Source organism: Aspergillus viridinutans (assembly GCF_018404265.1).
Source record: "Aspergillus viridinutans IFM 47045 DNA, scaffold_4, whole genome shotgun sequence".
NCBI classification, from domain to species: Eukaryota; Fungi; Ascomycota; class Eurotiomycetes; order Eurotiales; family Aspergillaceae; genus Aspergillus; species Aspergillus viridinutans.
Genome location: NW_025091220.1, coordinates 2,589,301 through 2,613,138, shown reverse-complemented (window position 1 = coordinate 2,613,138; position 23,838 = coordinate 2,589,301). Strand labels below are relative to the sequence as shown.

Below are 23,838 nucleotides of genomic sequence, written 5' to 3'. Positions count from 1 at the left end.
GACATGGGGATTGGAGCTTGTTATAAACAAGACTAGTCAAAAAGTCCCAAAGAATTGCCATCGTGACGAGCCGTCTTAACCGGACCCTGGCCGTCAAAACCCTAGACCGATCGGATGTCCGATAAGTACCTGGACTGGTGCCCTTCTGCTTACTCACAGAGTAAGTGTGGATTCTGAACATCTCATGGCTTTAGACTTCAGATAGAGTCCTCTCACGAGTGGATGGAAGACGACATTAGCATGCGATCTATCCGGCATCGACTTATCGACACGAAACATGTCAGCGACTCCATATGCACTCCATCTCAAAAGTGAGATGATTCAACGTACACGAAGCATCAGTGAACAAGCGGCAATATCCGTCGGAATTTTTTCCGAGCCCACGTTGAGTGGATAGGAATAATGGATCGCCACCATCGGCGTTCCATAAAGTGGAACTCGGCAATGGAAGCAATCCTGATGGCTTCGGGACGGGTAGATAATTCTTGCCCATCGTGGAAGAGCCGCTAAGAATCGTCTCAATGGGGAATTCAAGTCCGGCAAATGGACGGGGATGCGATGCTCCCATATATGGTCTGAGGTTTTGTCGAAACAAGCAACGGTTCTTGACTTCTTGGGAACATCCCAGATGAAGATCACAGTCAATCGCCGAAGCACCACGATATATGGAATATATCACGTGACTACATGCTCAAATAGATTGTCTATCGTGCTATTCTGCCATGACAAGCTTGATAAACCTGTTTCATACCATCGTACAACTCATATAACCGATCATGCACATAATCCTTAGACCGTCGGATGTGTGCTCTCCCACCTTTGCACTGCTTCCATGGCAGCTGTCACCTTGAGACCTATACGCGCATCAAGCTCATAGCTCTCCCACTTTGCCGCCTTTTCCAGATACTCTTTGCACTTCCGTACCTTTTCACTCTCGTACTGTAGCGCATCATTTGCGTCGACAGGCCCAGCAGATTCTTTGTCCGAGACTTGTCTCGTCCCGCCGTGGTTGGCGATGTATGTTGGGCGTTCCATCCAGAGATTCGCCGCCATTTCGAAGTGGGCCACTGGACAAATCCAATCGTCCTTCAGGTGGCCCTTGAACAATGCTCGGTCCTGGCTAAGGATATCCTCGAGCATTTCCTTCGCCTGCGCGTGTTTGCGCAGCGAGCGGTGAACAGCGGCTCGAAGCAACTTCAAGATCGCTTTCTCCTCTGGGCCCTCTCGTGACCAGGTCTTATTCGCGCTGGACTCACTCCAGGCCAGTTTCTGCAACGACTCTTGCAGCTGCTCGTCCGTCATACGGCTATGACCGTTCCAAAAGAAGATCATTTCCTCAATCGGGTCAACGCCAACCGCATCGACCAGAGGCACCTTCCACTCCTTGGCGCGTGCCTCCCATTTAGCAAACTTGCGAGCCACAAATACATCGAAAGGCAGTTGTCGTGCCATGAAACGCTTCTTTCCCGCTACTGTGGGGGCCATTCGGAAATATTTCTCAGCCAATTCGGCATGCTCTACGGCTTTCGCAGAGTCTGTCTCCTTCACGTCCCGGTATAACGACAGGTGGCACGACCCAGCAATGTAATAATACAATGAGCGGGACCAAGAGTTCAGGTCAACACACTACGTCAACGCGTTAGTATGCTCGTCTGCGATTTCTCTCTGTGAACAGCTCTTACCTCAAGAAAGGAATCTGCACACAGCTCATACTTGTGCAGATACATGGCGTTCAAGCTCCGCTCGAAAACCCTCAATGCCTCAACCTGTTTCAGGGGGCTGTGTTCCTCCCCACACAGCAGGTCCAGAGCCCTGTCAAGATTTTTGTTGGCTCCACTCATCCTGGACTCCTCGAGTAGCCAAAGCTGACTCTTGGGAAACCGCTCTCTCATCTGTGCAAGCAGCAATTCCAGCCGCTTCTGTGGATAACCCTGCACATCCCCGTGTTGGCCGGGGATAGAATCGGGCATGATATCGCAATAACGAACGAATCCGTTGTAGTAGCCGAGAATGGCAAAAGCTGCTATCCCTCCGATCAGGTTGTGGAACTTACTGGCCTGCCACAACATTCTCAACCCTCTTTCCTTATCGCCGTGGAACCCAATGATACTGAGCAGCTTGCTAAAAGAGGGTGGCACCATTGAGATCAGCAACAGCAGGACTCCAAAACAGAAATTGGAACCAGAATGCACAAAGACATCGATCTGATTCTGGAAGATGTCGGAGTCAGGGTCATGGTCGAGGATACCGGCGTTGATCGGGGTGGGGGTTTGACCAAGGTCTTCCGCAACGAGAGCTTCGCTGGCGAGATTCAAATCGGCCAACCTTTCATTTACATCGGCATTTTTGCTAGGTGCGGCAAGTGTATCCGCGGCCGCTTCTTTGACTTTGGCCGAGGAGATTGACGAGCGCGAGGACTGAAGGTTGCTAGAGCTGTGCCGCTTGGGAGACGGAACCGATCCAGACGTTGTAGATTCTACCGGAGTCGCAGTGCGCAATTCCTCCATGTATTTCTGTTCCATCTTCAAAATCGCATCGAGAGTGATGTAAGCTTTCCTGAGTCGATAGAACGCTTTTATACTCTCTGTGAGGCTTTCATTCAGCACCCCTACTATGGCGCCCATGAGTTGTGCTATTGCCTGGCACAATGCAAACTCGGTTCCTGGCGAATACATCGGCGAGTGGTAGGTATTCGGTGCATGCGAGCTGTGCTGTGCTCTGTGCTGGTCGACGGATGCACTAGTCTCGGCTTCGTTCAGTCGCTCCGATGCTACAAGAGCGTCAGCGGTCGACAAACCCCTGACAGCGATTGACTGCAATCTAGAACAGGAGATAAACTCTAAGCCCACCTTGGCGCATGATATCCTGTTCAAATCCCAAGGTCGCCCGAATAAAACCGACCACTCCTCTCCCAAGCTGCACGCAAGTACCAGATTTGGTCAGCACAAAGATGATGTCATATCTCGCATGGGGTTAAACATACATTATGGAAGGACGAGGTTCCTTCTGCCAGACCAGCTTCAGCGCCATCGACGTCGTCATTGAGAATCAAAGTGGCAGCTGCATCATCGAGCAAAAGAGTCAGTCTTGGTTCCTAAGTCGCATAGTCCAAGCACATGACTTGAATGCGCGAAAGTTGGTGGATAGGCCAGCTCAGACATACCCCTCATAGCATCCTCAACTAATCGGCGCCGAATGAAATGATCAGTCAAGCGGCATAACGTAGATCAAAAAGAACACTCACGATCCCGCAACTCGACTAAAGAGTCGAGAGACTGCGTCGAGGCATTGGCAGCAGGCTTCTTGCCATAGAGCCATGAACCAACTCGGAACATATTGTGAGTAGTGTTCGCTAGGAACCGGACGCAATAGTGAAAGGAGAGAAATAATAATATTAAGTATATTTACGACAAGAGATACCGAATCAGAAATCTCATATCAGACCGAGAAACGGAAGTGTCCGGACCCGAATGAAGGATATGACGAAATGGGAGAAACGTCGCGTCTCCCTCAGATACCGACTGAGGGCATGGCTCCAGAGAGGAGCTGAATGTTACGTATGAATACTTTAAAAGGAAGAAGAATAAGCAAGAGAACGGAGGAAAACAAATAAAGGTCCGGAGTTGTGCTGATGATAAATAATAATAATATTGAATAAGATCGTAGACGGCTTTATCGGTTTAGTCCATGGCCGGGGGCGGAGCATTCTGCCCGACATGGCTATCCACGATCCATATAGCCCAGCCAGTCATTGTTCAAGTATCCGTTTGATATTCCATCATCAACCATCCAATGGATCGTTCGCTATCTCCAGTGCATACTGAGATCTCTTGTCTATCATCAGTAACTCACCATTCTAGCTAGCAAGCTCATCGGTGGGTTTGAGGCTCTCGTCCCTCCTGTTCCGTTAACCCCGAGAGCCTCAGCCTAATGGACTAGGCGTCAAACCTTTCTGCACGGTCACAATGATCATTGGTGGTTCAGGAAATGGGGACACAGTGATCATCTAGATAGCCTGTTAGTTAGCTTTGTTAAAGTTGCGTCCGTGTTCTGTAGGCTACAGCGTCAGAGGGGGCAGTGGACGCTACCTTGTTACCTAGTTAGGGTCTCTTCGCGCTGCTCACGGAGTTTTGGCCTGAGGCCAAGGCAGATCGCCGCCGCCTTTGACCGACCTTGTCCAGATACCTCATCTAGGTGAACAGACTACTGATCTCTCGACCATAGTAACCTACCTCATTGACCACCTTCTTGGCCTGCCTAATATTTATAAAATTTCCTTTTCACATCAGGGAAACACATCGGCCCATCTTCTCGATCCTAACCTTTTTCGTTTCTTCCTCACACAACGCCGCCATGTCGAACACAACACAGACACAGGATAAGCCCGAAACCTCCGAACAGCCAACACAGCAGAAGCCCACCGTACTAGAGGAAGACGATGAATTCGAAGATTTCCCAGTCGAAGGTGAGCACCTGTGCTGCCCCGCTTAGAGGGAGGCGGGGTATTCCCCCAATGCAACGACGAGCTACTGCTGACCGGTGAGCATCTAGACTGGCCTCAAGAGGAAAGCGAACAAGCAAACGGAAATAACGTCCATCTGTGGGAGGAGAGCTGGGACGACGATGATGCTGCGGAAGACTTCTCAAAGCAGTTGAAGTACGTTGCTCACGGCGCTGTCGAACCTCGCTTTCCCTCGTTGCTGGGAGGATTTTCCGTGGATTCGGGTTCCACCATGCCACATCACATCATGCTCCATCTGTCACGTTTATACCATCGTTACTGACGATGCTATTCGCACTATAGAGAGGAACTCAAGAAGGTCGAAGCATCCCATTAGTATCCATTAGCGCGTTACAGATTTGCGAGAGTGATACCGGTTGAACCGACATGATCCTGGGGCGAACCTTACCGAACGTAAGACCTGCATGCGGTACGGACGAGAATAGATGATGGAAGCTTCGCATACTAGTCAGGCTTAATAACCTATGCCTGTCCTGCCTCGAAAGCTGGTCAACTCTGCGGTTGATGGTATATCGGCTTGAGGGTTATATGGTACAATGTCTGCGATGCAGGCCCGCAGTGAATTGGGCGACCGGTGTATCGATTCTCTACATATCTCCTATTTATTTACAATTAATGAATGAGATGGAACCGTCGTTCGACTGTCATGACGCTTCGCATGCGCAATTAATCACAGCTTGGCGCTCGTATCTATTAAACCACTATATCAGAAACTTTCTTGATTCGAATACTCTTTTCATTTCTGATTAACTCGTTGGTTTATACATTATATTCATAGAGAGCTCGCCTCCCGCTTCTTGAAGGTCTTCATGAACGCGAAAATTTGCTTTTGATTCAAGACATTATTCTTTCGTTTACTTACTTGACAGCGCAGCAACACCAGGCAGCTCCTTGCCCTCCAGAAGCTCCAGCGAGGCACCACCACCGGTGGAGACGTGGCTGAGCTTGTCCTCAGCACCGTACTTGGCCGCAACAGTAGCGGTGTCACCACCACCGATGATGACAATGGCGCCGTTCTTGGCGGCATCAACAGCAGCGTCCAGAGTCTGCTTGGTACCGTTGGCGAAGGGCTCCAGCTCGAAGACACCAGGAGGACCGTTCCAGAGGATGGTCTTGGCCTCGGCAATGGTCTCCTTGTACAGCTTGACACTCTTCTCGCCGACATCCAGGCCCATGTAGCCGTCGGGGATGCCTTCCTCGTCGGTGGCATAGCCGGTCTTGGCGTCGGCGGCGAACTTATCGGCCGTGATGTAGTCGACAGGCAGGACAATCTTGACGTTGTTCTTCTTGGCCTTCTCGATGATATCGCCGACGGTCTTGCTACCGGCCTCGTCGAACAGACTGTTACCGATCTTGACGTTCTCCAGGGTCTTCTTGAAAGTGAAGGCCATGCCACCGGTGATGATCAGGCTGTCGACCTTGGGCAGCAGGTTGTCGATAAGCTGGATCTTGTCGGAGACCTTGGAGCCACCAAGGATGGCCAGGAACGGGCGCGAGGGGCTCTCGAGAGCCTTGGCGAAGTACTCGAGCTCCTTCTTCACGAGGAAGCCGGAGGCCTTCTGGGGCAGGTCAACACCGACCATCGAGCTGTGGGCACGGTGGGCTGTTCCGAACGCATCGTCTGGAACAACGTTATTAGCACCTTCTAGTTCGATCCAGATCAAGAAAGAACTCCATGCTTACTGATGTAGATGTCACCCAGAGCAGTCAGGCCCTTGCGGAACTCGGCAACCTTCTCCTTGTCGGCCTTGACCTTCTTGCCCTCCTCATCCTTGTAGCTACCTTCCTCCTCGGCGTGGAAACGCAGGTTCTCAAGCAGAATGACCTGGCCGCCCGAGGCCTTGCTGACGGTCTCCTCCACGTCCTTGCCAACGCAGTCCTCAGTGAAGATGACGTTCTTGCCGAGCAGCTTCTCCAGCTCAGGAACAACAGGCTTCAAGCTGTACTTGGGGTTCTTCTTGCCGTCGGGACGGCCAAGGTGGGACATGAGGATGACGGCCTTGGCGCCCTTGTCGATGGCATACTTGATGGTGGGCAGAGCACCGACGATACGCTGGGGGTTGGTGACCTCCTTCTTCTCATTGAGAGGGACGTTGAAGTCGACCTGCCAGGCACGGGGGCCATGTTAGCCATTGCGCGCTCAAAACATGGTACTCTCCCGCAAGTCAATCGTCGATTGGCTCATGGATTCGGTTTCAGCACAACGTACCCGGATCAAGACACGCTTGTCCTTGAGGTCGACGTCCGTGATAGCAAGCTTGTTGGTGAGAGACATTGTGTATTGTGTTTCTATCAAAATGTAGGCCGGGTCAGCTAATCGGGCCTGGAAACGAGAAGTAACGACGAGTGTACCTTTGGATTCACTAAACAGACAAAGTAGAGACTGAAAACTCCTGTCCTAATATGCTCACGGTGAGCTTTCTCGATCAACTTCGGTTCGACGGCGGGGTAGTTGGCATTGTTCGTTAAGGTTGACTGTGGTGGGGCTTCCGGTGAGAGATTCGCTGACCTTCGGGCTGATGCGGGACTGATGTCAGAGTCCAGGATCGATGACGGAAGTCTCCGGGGGCCTGGTAGAATATTGTGCCTGCGAATTCTCGATAGCCTCGGATGCATATAGGCTCCGTAGTTATTCGCTGCTGGGACTATAAATAGGCATTCAGCACTCTGTTGGAGATGAGGCAAATTGTTGGGGAGTTGCTTTAGGTACCTAGGATCTTAGTCTACAGAACACCCGTCCAAGTCGCGGCGCTGTTCAAGGAAACTTGGAAGAATTGGCGCTTTTGAATAGTCCATATGATTTGCTCTGTGTATCATGATCATTTATGAGAACGAGAATTGACACCTTTTTGAGTTTCCGAAAGATTGACCTGTACACCAGTCCATAGAAGCAAGAAAGTAAAAGTCCCCCGAGCATTTACAACGCCTGACAACCACAGAAACAAAGAAGAGCAATGAGGGATATATGGTCAAAGAAAAGCAGAAAACAAACCAATGCCGCCGCTGTGTACCGTCTATTCTTCCTCGGCCGCGTTGGTCAACGACAGGTATGCGGTCCAAGCGATACCGACGGTAGATACGAATGGCTGTGACACGTCACGTTTAGCACCATACATATTCGTCATGTTAAGATTTCACTTACAATTTGGAATTGGATTGGCATAACCCGGAAGTTGATGATCTGCACAGCAGGCCACAAGACGAAGTTTGCCTTCAGGGTCGGTAAGTAGACATCCTGGAACTTGCGGGTCAACGCTCTTTTCCCTCCACCCTCGGCGACAGTCATGAATGTGAAGAAGCAGCAAAGACCTTTATCAACATCGTCAGCCAAGCACTTATCTCGGAAATTAGGGGTTTCCATACCGAAAGGAGCGAACATGAGCTGATCAACAACAACACGCTTCAACGCCGGTAACGTTGGGCTCTTCTTGGTCAGTGGAAATGCTCGCGACAGGAAGCCGAACCACTTGAATTGTATAGGCGCCATGAAGAAACCGTACGACATAAATCGGGTGAGTCGCTCGAAATCAAACGGAGGAGGGATGTGCTTCGCATGTCCTAGCTCTCCCAACGGTGGCGGCCGTTCCTTGTCCATCTCGAGGATCTCGATCGAGATGAGATCACCGTCTTGCCTATTTCGTACTGTCGAACGGGCCTTGAAGGCTGTGATCACCTGGGCCACCGTATCTGCGATTCCACCAAGCACCTAAAGTAAACGCTTCGTTAGTCGTGACCTCCGGAAACGAAAGCAGGCAGAGCGAGAGGCTTTGGACAGGTTCGTACCGCGTTGGTGACCATTGTGGTTAGAACTATGCAAAAAGTGTCAAGTTAGTGAATGCAACGCGTCGCACATGTCTTGATCGAGCCTTACCAGGCCGCTCCGCATAGTAGGAGTTGAATTTGGCCGCAAGGCGCGTTGCAACCGCCATCTCGATGAGAAAGATTATCGTATGTAGCAGAGGCTACAAGAAGAGAAAGCCGACGGAGTCAGTACGGATGGCAACGTTGGACGCACAGAATGAAAGGACCCCTTCGGAAGTTGCCCGGAGAGAAGCAGCGTCTGGAATGGGGAGAGTTGTGCATTATCGTGGCTACATACCAGTCGTCCATAGATATATCTTCTGTTAAGGCCATCCAAAATTCTTCGACGCGCTTGGGAAAACATTATGGAGCGAACTGAGATAGGAAAAGTCGTAGTATATCCTGACGGAAAAAGATCGAAGACAAGTTTCCCGGTCGGCGGGCTTGAGCGACTGTATGACGCAAAGTATGGGACCGGAGGCAAGGCGGCAGGGAAAAACCGGCAACACAGGCCTGTTAATAATAAGATATCTTGCGTTTGGTCACGTCAGTAGCATGTAGACTATTCCAAGGATGAACAAATGATGGACATAGACGAAGTGGATGAACTATGGAGTATAAGTATCCACCTGGTCTGAAGGAGAAGACCTAAGACTGTTTAACTGCATGCAATAATGATCCAACGGGGTTTTCATAAGGCATCCATCCCCATGATCCTTATCGCCAGCCCACAAATGATTAATTAGCCTTTCGTCTAGTGTGCGCCTTGCCGCCAGCCCCAGCTCCCCCGCTAATGATCACCACTACTTTCCCTTCTGATTGTGTACGAAGACCGCTAATTTGATGATGGTCAGGTAGCATCAAGTGGTAGAATGTCAGACATTAATACCAATTAAAAATATAGGGCCACACATTAGGGTATATCATACATTTGTCTGGTTACTTGGCCTACTCTATCTTGGAGAGACTCCTTTTACAGATCGGGCGCTCGAGGCATCCTTCAGAAGGACAAGTAATCTATACTGCAGAGGGTACACCCTTTCCATCAAAGGCTACTATGTCGGGAAGATCTCGGATATCGGTAGTTTCGTTCGAATTGGCGTCCACAAGGCGCACGGCTTCTAAGTGAAGAGGCCCCACTGCAAGGGGAAGCAGTTTCAATTCGGTTGAATAGCACGTTCCCGGTGGAAGGGGGCTAATTATGGGTTAGTCAGATATCTTCTTATGAAATAGGCCTTCAAAAAGAGACCTACCCAATGCGTATGTCCGTGCTGAGGCATACGAGCTCAGCTTCCTGGCCCGCCACGCTCTTTTGCATCGCATGGACAATATTGTCGTCCGTCACTGCTTCTGCAACCCCATCCTCTTTACGACTCGAGATGGATGACGAAGAAGGCCTGGCTACATGTCCTCTCGGATCGGCTCGTTTCCTGCGAGGAATGGCAATCATGGCGAATTTACGCGCACTCGTAGATCGGTTGACAATAAACACATCCCAGGAGAATGGCTTGCCAACTTCCACCTTATCGGGACCAGAGAACGAGATTGTGACTCCCATGTCGGTGATCGAAGAGGCTCTGTCTCTCAAGGAGCTCAGGCTGGGAGGAGGACCGCTGGCTGCGACGTTCACTTGATTTGGCCCCACAGAAAGACTTGCTGGGCGGTTACTCCGTTGCAAGGCTTGACTAGGACCACCGAAGGTTGGATTCAAGACCATGGAGAAGTCTATGTTTGTCCTCCACTGCATAAGAATTCGTGGGTGGCAGTCTTCTGATACTTGGATGACTGCCTCTAGGGATATATCCAAGGCGCTGACTAACACGGTGGTCGAGGGACTCGGATCCTGGCTGTACTCAGGTGTCAATTTATAGATTAGAGTCACATCGTCCCTTGGGCGACATATGATCGGGGGCTTGAGTCTGGGATCTTCAGATAAGGTCTCAATCTTCCCATCTGATAATCGAAGTTCGGCTTTATCGAATAACACATCGCAGTTAAGAAATGGCGTGACCTCAAAATCCAGACTTGCAACTGTCGTAGGTCGCCCAGAGAACGAGTTCAGTCGAGAGTACCGTATCCTGGCGCTGGCTGCAGGAACCACACGGATGGGATGACCTGATCGTTGCTGGACATTGTATATAGGATCTTCGCTATATTGCGCAGGTACGACTCGTAGAAGCCTCGACGCAGGTAGGAAAGGGTCAATTTTGTTCAAAGCTTTATCTGTTGACAAAGGTTGCAAGATATTTGTCGAAGCAGGAACCAGCGGAGGAAGATAGTCGTCGTCAGGGGACTCTTGTTGTTGACTATCACCCAGATTGAGACTGGCTGAGGCTATGAAGATAAGCGAAGGGTGTTGGATCCGTATGCGAGGGCGCCCTGAATAGGTCAATCAGTGAAAAAACACAACTGGAGTGTCAGACATCGGGGAACTTACTGAGAAACGTCTCAATACTCCAGATCACATACACATGATTACCGCTCCCTGTCTCCCCTTCAAACTCATTCACAACTACCAGCGGTTCCTCCTGCCCACTTACAACCCCTGAGAATATCAGGTCCCTCGTAGGTGTCGGATTCTCAGAGACTGCCTCGGCGGGGTCGATGGCAAAAACGTCAAGCTTGACTTCAAGGTTTGGAAGGTGATGTTTCAAGCTCGCCCGCGAGCAATCGGACAATCTGAGAACGATGCACGCGGTGCAAAATTCATCTGTGATACTTTACATGAGTAAGAGACAGGAGTTCGATCAGGAGGTTGTCTTTCCGCGTACCGAAGAAAAGGAGTGACCGCTGAGGTATTAAGGACAGTACGGAAGACAGATCGTCAGCGCCCCCTTCCAAGGCTTTTGCCAGAGCAGCCTCCAGATCTATATTCGAAGCATGCGGGACAACTGTATCTAGCACAGCATGTCTCAGGAATTCTCCAGGGATATCAAGATTCGGCATAACGAAATCACATGCTCGCGCGTCGCTTGCAACAAATGACTTAAATAACTCCAATGCCGAGCAACTCGAATAAGATGTCGTTCAATGATTATTGTAGCATGTAACGACCATTTTCCAGTGTAGTGTTATGCCAATTCTGGTGAGGACTATGATAAGGAAGACTGGGGTTCCCGATGCAAACATAACAAACAGCCTTCACTAGACAAGGGAAACTAACGGGAGAGCTTCACCCGCCATCTACATTTTCCGCGCATCAGGATCTTCATCCATGCAGAGCAGCTTGCCTTCCTTGGGAACATTTGCTCATCAAGCATCATGAATCCCGTGACAGGACCAGCAGCTGCATCGCCTCTGTGGCAGGAGGCGCGCAATGCCGACGGCAGAGTGTATTATTACAATGTTCAGACCAAAGCTACACAGTGGCAGAAGCCCGTCGAATTGATGACTCCTGTCGAGGTTTGTTTGCTATTCCGAGTCTCGCTGTGCTCATGTTTGTGCTAATACTTTCCTTACGTTCACAGCGAGCTCTATCCAATCAGCCATGGAAAGAATATACTGCTGAGGGTGGACGGAAATACTGGTACAACACGGAAACTAAGCAAAGCACTTGGGAGATGCCAGATGTTTACAAAAATGCTTTGGCGCAGGTTCAGGCACCTCAACCGGCCCCTGTAGCGTAAGGAAGCTCCAGTTGCTTAAACGTGCCGTCAGATACTAACCAGTTTTTGCGCACAGGGCCCCAACGTTTGTCGCAGGCGGAGTCAGCTCGTTTCCCTCCCATCCACAACAGCGTGACCGTGACGATTATGACCGAGGCTATGGCGACCGGCGCGGTGGTTTCGGCTCCATGGATGTCAATGGAATTTCGGCCGCTCCGGCACTGGGAACTGCGCAGGCAGAGCCAGAGTATAATTCCCTCGAAGAAGCTGAGAACGCGTTTATGAAGATGCTCAAGCGCCACAACGTTCAGGCTGACTGGTCATGGGAGCAGACGATGCGTGCGACTATCAAAGATCCGCAATACCGTGCTTTGAAGGATCCCAGAGACCGAAAGGCAGCTTTTGAGAAGTACGCGGCCGAGCTCCGCATGCAGGAGAAGGATCGAGCCAAGGAAAGATTTACTAAGCTCAGAACCGACTTTAATACTATGCTGAAAAGCCATCCTGAGATCAAGCACTATAGCCGCTGGAAGACGATCCGCCCCATTATCGAAGGTGAGACGATCTTCAGGTCCACCAACGATGAGAACGAAAGGCGACAGCTCTTCGAGGAGTATATACTCGAGCTGAAGAAGGAGCACGTGGAGCAGGAGGCTGCGCGGCGCAGTGCTGCACTCGATGAACTGGTCAATATCATGAATTCTTTGAACCTGGAGCCTTACACGCGGTGGTCTGAAGCACAGGCTATTATCCAGTCTAATGACAAGATTCAAAGCGATGATAAGTTCAAAACCCTCAGCAAGTCTGATATTTTGACCGCTTTTGAAAACCACATCAAGTCCCTTGAGCGGACGTTCAATGATGCACGTCAACAGCAGAAGGCAGCAAAGGCGAGAAAAGAACGCCACGCTCGTGAGAACTTCAGCGAGCTCTTAAAGGAACTGAAGGCCCAAGGCAAGATCAAAGCTGGCAGCAAGTGGATGAACATCTACCCGTTGATTCACCAGGATCCACGCTACCTTGCAATGCTAGGTAACTCGGGTTCTACTCCCTTGGATCTCTTTTGGGACATGGTAGAAGAAGAGGAACGGTCGTTGCGGGGGCCACGGAATGACGTGCTGGATGTTCTCGATGTAAGGTCCCTTACACCCTGTGTCCTTGAACGTATTCATTAACATGTTCCTCTTAGGATAAACGCTATGAGGTCACGCCAAAGACCACGTTTGAAGAGTTTCAGTCTTTCATCCTTTCAGACCGCCGCACGGCGAACCTCGATTCTGACATACTCCAACTCCTCTTTGATCGCATCAAAGAGAAAGCTATCCGGAGAAGCGAGGAGGAGAAGCATGCCGCTGATCGTCATCAGCGACGTGCTATCGATGCCTTACGCTCGCGGATGAAACGTCTGGAACCTCCTATACGCCCAACCGACACTTGGGACCAAGTGCGTCCGAGGATCGAGAAACTGGAGGAATACAAGGCGATTGAATCAGATGAGCTTCGCCAAGTGGCTTTTGACAAGTTCATCCGCCGGTTGAAGGAAAAGGAGGAGGACGTGGACAGGGAGCGGGAGCGTGATCGAGACAGAGATCGTGGAAGCCGGCGAGAACATTACGATCGCGATCACCGTAGAGGCGAGAGACGAGGGCCTCCTAGTCGTCTCAGTCGCACACCTGAGCCCGATGCCTATGAAGCAGACCGTCGTAAAGCTCAGGCCGATCGCGAGCGGACTTACAGAAAAGTCAGCGGCTTATCTCCGATCCGCGAGAAGCGTGACGATCGGGGCCGTGACAGGGATCGCGAGAGAGAGAAGGACCGAGACCGTTACCGCGATCGGGATCGGGATCGAGATCGAGAGCGCAGCTCTCGGTCTCTGAGCCACTATGATCGTGAACGAAGGGATCGGGAAGAAGAGCGCGAAAGACTCTATCGCACACGCGGTGACCCTCGTGGAGGTCGGGATGAGCTGGATTACGGTGCGGACACACGAAGCACCGTCAGCAACGACCGGAGGCGCCGGAGAGACAGCGATACAGAGAGCGTCGCTAGCCGGTCTGCGAAGCGCTATCGGCGTGAGAGTCGCGAGCGAGAGCGTAGCAGGGGTTCCAAGAGGGACAGGGAGCGTCAAGAACCAACTCCTGCCGCGGAGGAAGCCAGGAGAGAAGAAAAGGCTGTGCACTCTGGCAGTGAGGAGGGAGAAATCGAGGAGGACTAGTCGGCTGATGTACGTAGCTGTGCATTGGTAATCCTACAATTCCTGGTTGGATGGGAGATTGGCATTTCCATCTTCGTGAAGTTGACTATATAGGCGTATGTATCTGCTTCCATATGAGAGGCACACAGGCCGTACCCTTGGAGTAGTTATGCCATGGATCGTGTTTATCTTTTCCTGCTCGGTACTGAGCGATATAGTAGAGAGATATATATCAGAAGCGCAGGTTGATGCGTGTCATTCAGATACACAGCTATTTCTAGCCGATCATTGAGAATGTCTAAGTGGAGGACTTGGATTAGAGTATATTTTGCTGGATCTTCGCGTCTGGCTGTATATATAGATATGCTGCGCACTTGACCGCTCATAATGTCCAGCACCATACCTGCAAGGTAATAAGACTAGTCATTAATAGTGAAGACTAAGACGGTAGAGAACCAAATAGCTTATATATGCTATCTGAGATCTATGACAGTGGCCACCCTAACTTGACCATTTCCCAGCTCCCTTTTGTCTTCACTGAATCTGAACACATTGGTCATGGGACCATCTATACATATCATAACATCATCGAAGAATTTTGAGAGACCCAACTCCGAATATGATCACGCCAGCCAAAGCACACCAATACCCAGTAAAACCCATGTTGGCCCAGGTTGCCTGCATTCTGCTTACAACGAAGATAGGATGACTGGACCAACAGGGTGCGCGGATATGGGGCATCAGAAGGGACGAAGACGGATGACGACATGTGAACACAGTGAAGTGTGAACCGGGAACAGATGAACCAACTGTCCCTACTTAACATTGTCGTCATCGTCATCCTCCTCCTCATCCGAAGCACCAGCTAGATCGCCAACGAGGCACAAGCCACGGCTACGGCGACGCGAGGCCCCAGGAACGCCGAATAACGCCACTAAACGAAGGGTTTTCCATTGACCACGACGTCGCCGTTGGTCAGCGTCGCGACCATCGTCCCTGTGATGGTTGCGATTATGTTTGCCTGGAATGACCTTTTCAACTCTCTTCCTCCAAGAAGTACTAAAGATGAGGCATGTTAGCATGGCGTAAAATAAACTTGCACGGGTCGGATTTGGGCGACTTACGAAGTTGCCAGCCAACTTCTGCTCCTGGTCCATCTGACTGTTGTATTTGTTAATACGAGGACGGTAACTGTTGGGATCACGACGGAAGGTGACATCCAGGTTTCTCAAGAAAGTGTTGCAACCGGTGACCAGCGACTCGGGGGTATTGGCGTGCGCGTCAACAGAAGGCTTGCCGTCAAAGACAATGACACGGTCAGCGAGATAGGTGGCCATAATGAAATCGTGCTCGACAATAAAAGCGGTCTTCTTGGTGTGCATGATGAAACGCTTGATGACTCTGGCAGCCACGATACGTTGTTCGGAGTCAAGGTAAGCGCTAGGCTCGTCGATCACGTAGATATCGGCCGGCATTCCGAGGGCAAGGACAATAGCAACACGTTGCAATTCACCACCAGACAGGTTCTGAACTTCCTGGTCGATGAAGTCATCCATCTTGAGGGGCTTGTAGACATCGGTCTGGAACTGAGGCGAAAGGAAAGCAGCCTTGATACGCTTGAAGAAGAGCTGACGCACGGTACCCTGGAACTTGGGTGTGATCTTCTGAGGCTTCATGCTGATGTGCATGCGGGGCATGCTGACGTTGCCGTCAGGCTTCTCGGCACCAGCGAGCATTCTACAGAAAGTAGTCTTGCCAGTTCCGTTCTCACCCATCATGACAATGATTTCAGAGTCAGTGAATGAACCGGAGTCGATCTTCAGGTGGAAATTGCCAAGAGTCTTCTCCATGCTCGGGTAGGTGAAAGCACGGGCCTTGTCAACCATGAAGTCATCGCCAGCCTCAGCCAGACGGAAAGTGAGAGACTCCTCTCGGAACCGAAGATTCTCGGTGGGTATGTGACCATCCAGGAAGATATTGATACCTTCACGGACAGAAGAAGGAAGTGTAACAACACCGTAGACAGCAGGTCTACCGTAGAGCACACAGACAAAGTCTGAAAGATAGTCAAGAACGGACAAATCGTGCTCGACAACAATGACGTAGTCATCAGGGCGCAGAAGCTCACGAATAGAGCGGGCTGCCGCCAAACGCTGTTTGACATCGAGGTAGGAAGATGGCTCGTCAAACATGTACCTACAATTCCGTTAGTGAGAGCGGATATGACTGCATGCTAGTGGTGCTTACACGTCGGCCTTCTGCACGCAAACAAGACCAATAGCGAACCGTTGAAGTTCACCACCAGACAAGTGGTCAATGTCACGGTCCTGTACCTGTCTGAGTTCTACGAATAAAGTCAGTTTCTTCGATTTAAAAGTTGTGTTCATGAAAAAGCCATACCAAGAGCATCCATGATGCGCTCCATGTTGTTCATCTGAGAGCGAGCCTTGATGAGATCCCCGACGTTCTTGACCGGACCCTTCACAGCCCGAGGAATCTGGTCGACATATTGGGGCTTAACCACGGCCTTCAGGTTGTCTTCTAGGACCTTGGTAAAGTAGTCTATGAAAGTTAGAAACCATGGACCAATTATCCACAACTTTTTGAGACTCGGCAGTATACGTACTCTGCAGTTCGGAACCACGGAAATATCTCAGAATCTCTTCCCAATCGGGAGGGTTGTCGTAGCGTCCGAGATTGGGCTTCAGCTTGCCGCTAAGAATCTTCAAAGCAGTACTCTTTCCGATACCGTTTGTTCCAACAAGACCAAGGACCTGACCGGGCCGGGGCATAGGGAGACGGTGAAGCTTGAAGCTGTTGGCCGAATAACGGTGGGTGACCTCGGTTTCCAAGTTTGTGGGCAAGTTGATGATGTGGATGGCACCGAAAGGACACTTCTTAGGACAGATACCGCAACCGATGCAAAGGCGTTCCGAGATGAAGGCGATCTTGGACTCCGGCGTCACTTCGATACAGAGCTTTCCGGTACGGACGACGGGGCAAGACTTTTTACACTCTTGGCGACATTTCTGTAACGATCAGCCATGCTATAGATATGAGAGGAAGATCTCGATTTCAATCATACCTTGGGTTTGCACTACAGAACAGAGAGTATCAGGGTAAGTAAAATGCGACGCGACCATGATATAGCTTCTCGCGGGGCAACGAAGTAACTCACTTTGTCACTATTGACAATGGCAATACTATATAGAGTAGAAGCAATTAGAACTCGGTTCTCGAGAAATTGCGGAGATTCCGAGAAACAGACTCACCGAGTAAGCTTGTCAGACATGGTGCCCAAGTATCAGATTGAAAAGCACACGCAGACAGATAACCAACAGACGCAAATCTCCTCGACCAAGCAAGATATAGCAGCAAGTATGGGCTCTGACGTGACCTCTAGCAGATGCGTAGATGACGTCGCGACAGCTGTCTTGGCTGACTTTATATAAGAGAGCCAGAAACCCGGACAAGAGAGGCTGACAACGAGCTACTAGATATGAATGCAAGCGGAGGAGAGCGAGGTTTCTTTATGGAGGCGTCGAAAATGAGGGGCTCTCAATGGGGGGAGAGAAATCTATGTCGGGCATTGTGGGCACATCGTTGATGCCTCAGGCTACAAGTCAGTTTCTTTTAGGTTGAGTACCTAAGGCTCTCATTATTATTATTTTCCCTGGCTGGTGATTGGCCCTCGGTCTGTCCCTCGAAAAATTTCTCTTTAATGCCCGGTCCAGGCTGGAAAATTACTGCGCCGTCCTCCGAAGCTGTGAATTTCTACCGCTGGTGAGAGTCGGCCACGTGATGCCAGAGGTGCCGCCATACCTGTTGGGGACTCGCTTGTGGGCTCACTAAACTGTATATGGTATGGAGTGGTCTTGCAGCCTTGAGTCTCAGGCCGCAAAGCCGTCTCTTCACTGCGACTCGTCCACCTCCCAGCCCGCAGCCTGGCGGCCAACCTTACCTCTCTTTCTTACTCCCTCATCATATTATTCTCCCATCCGTATCTGGTGTTGCTCGCTCTCTCTCCACCACCCACTTTATCATTCTTTCTCCAACACCAACATATCAATCCCTATTGATTCAACATTGTCTCGTACGTTCCTCCCTTTTTCGGGGTCACCTCGCTATGAATTGTGAGTATTTCCTTCTCTTTTCCTAGCCTTACAGCCCGTGTCCTGGTTCTGTTGGCTGGGGTACTTCTCCACGTTATCGACCCACCGAACTCAAGAATATCGTTGCATCTTCCCGTCCTCATGTCTCTCTGAATTCTCTGAGTCGTCTGGGCTGTCTGTCGGCTCTGACCCTGGTTCTGGGATTGACGCTTGCCCTCCTCTTTCGCCGTCGTTTCCTCAATCCTTCCTGTCGCGTTCTATCCAATCCGTCATCCAAACCATGTCCTTGCATCATACCTTGTCTCCTGTCGGCTATCACAGGCTTCCTAGCTTCTATTTGCTGGAAATGGAGTCGCGTAGTGCTGATCTACACATACCTGTGCCTTTCGTGCCGCTTCGACCCCGAATCAAGCTTCAATGCTGACTTTTCTCTTCATCAACAGCCACTAGCATGGTGATCCCATCACCCTCCGATAATATTGCCAACATGGCATTGTCTAACGGCCTTTCTCCCTCTCTCACCTCGAATTCTCCAGCCGTGAACGGCGAACTGGCTGATAACAATGGCGGTTACAACCTCTCCGAACAATCAAACAATTTCACATCGTCAGAGTCATCGCCCGATGCGGAGATGGAGGATGAGTCGTACCATAGCGGCTCTCCTGATGCTGAGGGGGTTGGCAGTTACTCTGCTACGGATAGTAGCGAGAAAGGTAGCGGCCCATCCAGCATCGGAAATTCCTCGTCATCGGAGATCAAGCGTGGCATCAAACGTAAATCATCGTCTCTGAGTGAATCAGACTTCATCAGGCAGAATCCAGATTTGTATGGTCTTCGCCGTAGCGGACGAGCTCGGACAACGCGCCAGGTTATCCAATCCACATCCTCAGAGTCAGAGTCTGTCGTTGGGGTCTCACGCACCAAGCGTCGACGCCCGGTAGCCTCACAGCGGTCCTCGAAGCGTCCATCCCCTCCCGCTAGTCAGTCTTCCTACTCTGCCGAGTCGGACGATGACGAGTATGGCGGACCTTCTCGTACGAGTAAGGCGAAACGTCGTCGTATGCTGCAGCCAGCGTCGAACAAAGAACCTTCACATGCTGAGATCCGTTTCTCGACGCGGAATGCTTCTCGTCGTGTCTCCAATTACAATGAAGACGATGACGATGACATGTTCTTGGATGAACCTGATGAGGTTATGGACAACTACCAGGCAAACCAAGTGGAAGACGACCGTCCAGCTGTAGATGTCGTGCTAAACCATCGCCCCAAAGAGGGGGTCAGTCCGGGTGACAACGATGTTGATGAGCACTCCTTTGAATTTTACATCAAATGGCAGGGGAAATCACATTACCATGCCACATGGGAGACTTACAAATCCCTCGTCGATAACTGCCGGAGCACTCGCAGAGTTGATAACTACATTCGCAAGGTGCTTTCTGAAGAGCTACGTATGAACCATGACGGAGATGCCCTACCCGAGGAGCGTGAAAAGTGGAACCTCGACCGTGAAAGAGATGTCGAGGCCATTGAAGATTACAAACACGTCGAAAGAGTGATTGCAATGCGGGATGGTGATGAGGGAACAGAGTACCTCGTCAAATGGAAGCGGCTGTTTTACGACTCTTGTACCTGGGAGAGCGAAAGTCTCGTCAGCCAGATTGCTCAACGCGAGGTCGATCGCTTCTTGGACCGTTCCTCTCATCCACCCTTGTCGGACAAGACCGAGATGAACCCTGCCACTCGCAAACCCTTCGAACCAATCAAGGGCACACCGAGCTTCTTACAGAACGGCGAACTGAAAGATTTCCAAGTCAAGGGAGTCAACTTCATGGCCTTTAACTGGGTCAAGAACCGTAACGTCGTTCTCGCTGACGAGATGGGATTGGGTAAAACCGTTCAGACGGTCGCTTTCATCGCGTGGCTGCGTCATGTCAGACGCCAGCAAGGACCTTTCATCGTCGTCGTCCCCCTCTCCACTATGCCATCATGGGCTGAAACCTTTGACAACTGGTCCCCTGATCTGAACTATGTGGTCTACAATGGCAACGAGGCCGCACGCACCATGCTCAAAGATTATGAACTGATGATCGACGGGAATCCCAGGCGTACAAAGTTCAACGTGCTCCTTACTACCTACGAGTATGTGCTTCAGGACTCGACTTTCCTGAGCCAGTTCAAGTGGCAGTTCATGGCCGTCGACGAAGCTCATCGCTTGAAGAATCGTGATTCGCAGTTGTATCTGAAGTTGCTGGAATTCAGATCACCCGCTCGTCTTCTCATTACTGGAACTCCTATTCAGAACAATCTCGCTGAACTGTCCGCCCTCATGGACTTCTTGAATCCTGGCGTGATAGATGTGGACGTGGATATGGACCTCAATGCTGAAGCGGCTTCTCAGAAATTAGCGGCATTGACGAACGCCATCCAACCTTACATGCTTCGCCGCACAAAGTCGAAGGTCGAGTCTGACCTTCCTCCTAAGACGGAGAAGATCATTCGCGTTGAGCTTTCAGACGTGCAGCTGGAGTATTACAAAAACATTCTTACCAAGAACTACGCCGCTTTGAACGATGGCGCACAAGGTCAAAAGCAGTCACTTCTGAACATCATGATGGAATTGAAGAAGGCTAGCAATCACCCATTCATGTTCCCTAATGCTGAAACCAAGATACTGGAAGGAAGCACGCGTCGTGAGGACGTATTGAGGGCACTCATCACAAGCAGCGGGAAGATGATGCTTCTCGACCAGCTCTTGGCCAAGTTGAAACGAGATGGTCACCGCGTCTTGATTTTCAGCCAAATGGTGAAAATGCTTGACCTGCTCGGCGAATATATGGAGTCTCGTGGCTACTCGTATCAACGCTTAGATGGAACGATTCCTGCTGCTTCGCGCCGTCTGGCTATTGAGCATTTCAATGCGCCCGGCAGTAGCGATTTTTGCTTCCTTCTGTCTACTCGGGCAGGTGGTCTGGGTATCAACCTGATGACTGCTGATACTGTCATTCTGTTCGACTCAGACTGGAACCCACAGGCTGATCTTCAGGCAATGGCCCGAGCACACCGAATCGGTCAAACCAGACCAGTCAGCGTATATCGTCTTGTTTCAAAAGATACCGTTGAAGAAGAAGTTATCGAGCGAGCTCGCAACAAGTTGCTGCTCGAGTTCATCACTATTCAAAGGGGCGTCACTGATAAAGAAGCCTCGGAAATTCAGAACAAGATGGCCCGGAGTGGCATTTCCGTTAGCGAACCGAATTCCACCGAGGACATTTCCCGTATTCTCAAACGCCGCGGTCAAAAGATGTTCGAACAGACTGGCAATCAACAGAAATTGGAACAGCTCGACATTGATTCGGTGCTGGCCAACGCAGAATTACACCAGACAGAACAGGCTGAAGGTATTCAAGCGGACGGTGGCGAGGAATTCCTAAATGCATTTGACTTCGTTGACATCAAAGTCGACGATCTTACTTGGGACGATATCATCCCCAAGGATCAATTGGACGAAATTAAAGCTGAGGAAAAGCGCAAGGCGGACGAACGTTACCTCGCCGAACAGATCGAGATGAGTCGACCTCGAAAACGCAATGCTCCCGCTGATGGGCAGGAGTCTCGTGAAGAAAGAAAAGCTAAGCGACGAGCTAGAGCTCAGGTTACGGTCGACGAGGGGGACAGCTCTGACGAAAGTCACCAACTGGACCCAAAACGTCCTCTTAATCATAAAGAGATCCGCCATGTTTATCGGGCCCTCGTACGTTATGGAGACCTCAATGAGCGCACAGAAGAATTCTTGCGGGAAGCCCGTCTCGTGGATAGGGACAGGGAAACTATTCTTGCCGTTCTGCGGGAAATGTCTGATATGGCTGCCAAGCTCATCCGAGAATATGATGCTAAGATGGAGGCATTGGAAAAGGCAGGCAAGATGGTAACGAAGAAGGAGAGGAAGGCCGTCTTGTTTGATTTCAAAGGCGCTAACCGTCTGAATGCTCACCACATCGTGGATCGTCCGAGAGACTTGCGCATTCTGAGGCAGGTCACCTCAACAGTTGCCGACGTCAAGAGCTTTCGCATTCCGGAAGCAACAAAGGCCGCGGATTATTCATGCTCGTGGGGCGCGCGGGAAGACGGCATGTTGTGCGTCGGTGTCGCCCGCCATGGATGGGGTGCCTGGACCCAGATTCGGGATGACCCGGAACTTGGACTGGGTGATAAGCTCTTCTTGGAGGAGCATCGTGTCGAGAAGAAGAACGAGCGCGCGAACGCCGATGATAAGACAACCAAAACTCCTGGAGCGGTTCATCTGGTTCGCCGGGTCGAGTATTTGCTATCAGTGCTGAGAGACAAGTTGACCAATGGCACCAATGTCACTGCCAGGAGAGCTGTTGAGAACCATCATCGCAACAACCGGAGCACCGCTCGGACCAACGCGAGCGTCAGCGTTTCGGCCTCGCCTGCGCCATCTATCGCACGCAAGGGTCACCGTGAAGCCGACCGTTCAAGACACCGTTCTCACACCCATGGAGCCCGTGACAGTGTGGAGCGGAACCATACTCCAGGTCGGGATTCTCGCCCAAAGTCCGGCCAAGAAAATGACCGTCCTCGGCGCAAATTGTCTGACGCTTCGAGCGAGGATATTCGTCGTCGTAAACCGAGCGACCGTAAATCGAGCGATAACGGCAATTCCGACGAGATGCTTCGCCTCTTGTTCAAACCTATTCTTTCCTCTCTCGAGCGAGTCTCTGGTTTGACTAGGGACAGCATGACAAGTAAAGCGCGCCGCGCCTCTGAGTTACGCAACCTGCTTGGCTACATTGGCGGATTCATTCGGAAGACGTTGAAAGGAGAGAACTACATGCCGTCCCTTGAGATTCGCTTGTGGTGAGTTCATTTCAGAAGATAACCAGTCGGTACGCCAGTTCGCTAACCATTGATAGGGAATACGTTGCTATCAACTACTGGCCGAATAAAGAAGCCGGAGGTCGTCAACTCCAGACGATGTATCAGAAAATCGTTGCTGCGAACAATGCAACCGCCAACAAGGACGGGTCTGCGTCAACTCCATACTCTGCGAGAGATTAGACTCATCAGCTTTCATCCGCGCGTCTGACAAGGTAATCATCGATGCCTTGTCTAGGAGACCATTTCTCAATCTTTTCCTCTTTTACCGCTTTTATCAAGCCTCTTCTTGAGCTACATCTATGCATACGTGAAACGGCATCACATTGGCGTTTGGTCAGTTGACAAAGGTGGTTTCGAGCGGGCTCCTCATGATATGTTTGGTTTATGTAAAATTCTTTTCTTATTTTCATGTTTTCATGGTTTCCATATGGACCTGGTCCCCCCCGACCTCGGGGCGTCGGGCCTCGTCATCCCTGCATCTTGTCGGTTTTTCCATTTACAGGGACCCCCCTTATGGAGTGTTGGGCCCTGTTTTGCGTTTCCTGTTTCTCCAAGCCCATACGGGCCCCTCCAACTGGCGTGGGCCCTATGGTGATGTCCTTTCGCATTTGTTATTTTCACTTCGTGTATCTTCTATTATGGGGTCACTCCCTGGAGTTTGATTTCGTTTTGGGATCATTCGTCGTTTCTGGGAGATGCATTCAA

General features: G+C 50.7%; 8 protein-coding genes across 8 annotated transcripts; 3 read left to right on the top strand and 5 right to left on the bottom strand.

Moving 5' to 3' along the window:
* Positions 1-789: 789 nt before the first annotated feature.
* On the bottom strand, positions 790-3,335 carry Aspvir_006865 (TTC39/IML2 family protein; the record flags this gene model as incomplete). Its single annotated transcript, XM_043270055.1, has 6 exons — positions 790-1,626; positions 1,683-2,770; positions 2,850-2,916; positions 2,984-3,060; positions 3,164-3,181; positions 3,245-3,335. 6 exons carry the CDS (start codon positions 3,333-3,335, stop codon positions 790-792), a joined length of 2,178 nt encoding a protein of 725 aa, XP_043125990.1.
* A 1,018-nt stretch (positions 3,336-4,353) lies between these two features.
* Aspvir_006864 (proteasome regulatory particle lid subunit SEM1) lies at positions 4,354-4,838 on the top strand (the record flags this gene model as incomplete). Its single annotated transcript, XM_043270054.1, has 3 exons — positions 4,354-4,465; positions 4,552-4,657; positions 4,805-4,838. The coding sequence occupies 3 exons, from the start codon at positions 4,354-4,356 to the stop codon at positions 4,836-4,838; spliced, it is 252 nt and encodes an 83-aa protein (XP_043125989.1).
* A 538-nt stretch (positions 4,839-5,376) lies between these two features.
* pgkA (phosphoglycerate kinase pgkA) lies at positions 5,377-6,797 on the bottom strand (the record flags this gene model as incomplete). Its single annotated transcript, XM_043270053.1, has 3 exons — positions 5,377-6,143; positions 6,206-6,626; positions 6,732-6,797. The coding sequence occupies 3 exons, from the start codon at positions 6,795-6,797 to the stop codon at positions 5,377-5,379; spliced, it is 1,254 nt and encodes a 417-aa protein (XP_043125988.1).
* A 739-nt stretch (positions 6,798-7,536) lies between these two features.
* Positions 7,537-8,451, bottom strand: Aspvir_006862 (Mpv17/PMP22 family protein; the record flags this gene model as incomplete). The annotated part of the gene is made up of 5 exons (XM_043270052.1): positions 7,537-7,608; positions 7,665-7,831; positions 7,886-8,228; positions 8,306-8,331; positions 8,394-8,451. The coding sequence occupies 5 exons, from the start codon at positions 8,449-8,451 to the stop codon at positions 7,537-7,539; spliced, it is 666 nt and encodes a 221-aa protein (XP_043125987.1).
* An 889-nt stretch (positions 8,452-9,340) lies between these two features.
* On the bottom strand, positions 9,341-11,269 carry Aspvir_006861 (TRAPP trafficking subunit Trs65 domain-containing protein; the record flags this gene model as incomplete). Its single annotated transcript, XM_043270051.1, has 4 exons — positions 9,341-9,518; positions 9,577-10,702; positions 10,761-11,033; positions 11,095-11,269. The coding sequence occupies 4 exons, from the start codon at positions 11,267-11,269 to the stop codon at positions 9,341-9,343; spliced, it is 1,752 nt and encodes a 583-aa protein (XP_043125986.1).
* Positions 11,270-11,584: 315 nt separating this feature from the next.
* Aspvir_006860 (snoRNA-splicing protein PRP40) lies at positions 11,585-14,143 on the top strand (the record flags this gene model as incomplete). The annotated part of the gene is made up of 4 exons (XM_043270050.1): positions 11,585-11,725; positions 11,791-11,945; positions 12,005-13,061; positions 13,118-14,143. 4 exons carry the CDS (start codon positions 11,585-11,587, stop codon positions 14,141-14,143), a joined length of 2,379 nt encoding a protein of 792 aa, XP_043125985.1.
* Positions 14,144-14,937: 794 nt separating this feature from the next.
* Aspvir_006859 (Fe-S cluster-binding ribosome biosynthesis protein) lies at positions 14,938-17,414 on the bottom strand (the record flags this gene model as incomplete). The annotated part of the gene is made up of 7 exons (XM_043270049.1): positions 14,938-15,165; positions 15,247-16,318; positions 16,370-16,466; positions 16,523-16,684; positions 16,749-17,151; positions 17,301-17,325; positions 17,395-17,414. 7 exons carry the CDS (start codon positions 17,412-17,414, stop codon positions 14,938-14,940), a joined length of 2,007 nt encoding a protein of 668 aa, XP_043125984.1.
* Positions 17,415-18,248: 834 nt separating this feature from the next.
* Positions 18,249-23,313, top strand: Aspvir_006858 (chromatin-remodeling ATPase CHD1; the record flags this gene model as incomplete). Its single annotated transcript, XM_043270048.1, has 3 exons — positions 18,249-18,255; positions 18,678-23,112; positions 23,169-23,313. The coding sequence occupies 3 exons, from the start codon at positions 18,249-18,251 to the stop codon at positions 23,311-23,313; spliced, it is 4,587 nt and encodes a 1,528-aa protein (XP_043125983.1).
* Positions 23,314-23,838: the final 525 nt, after the last annotated feature.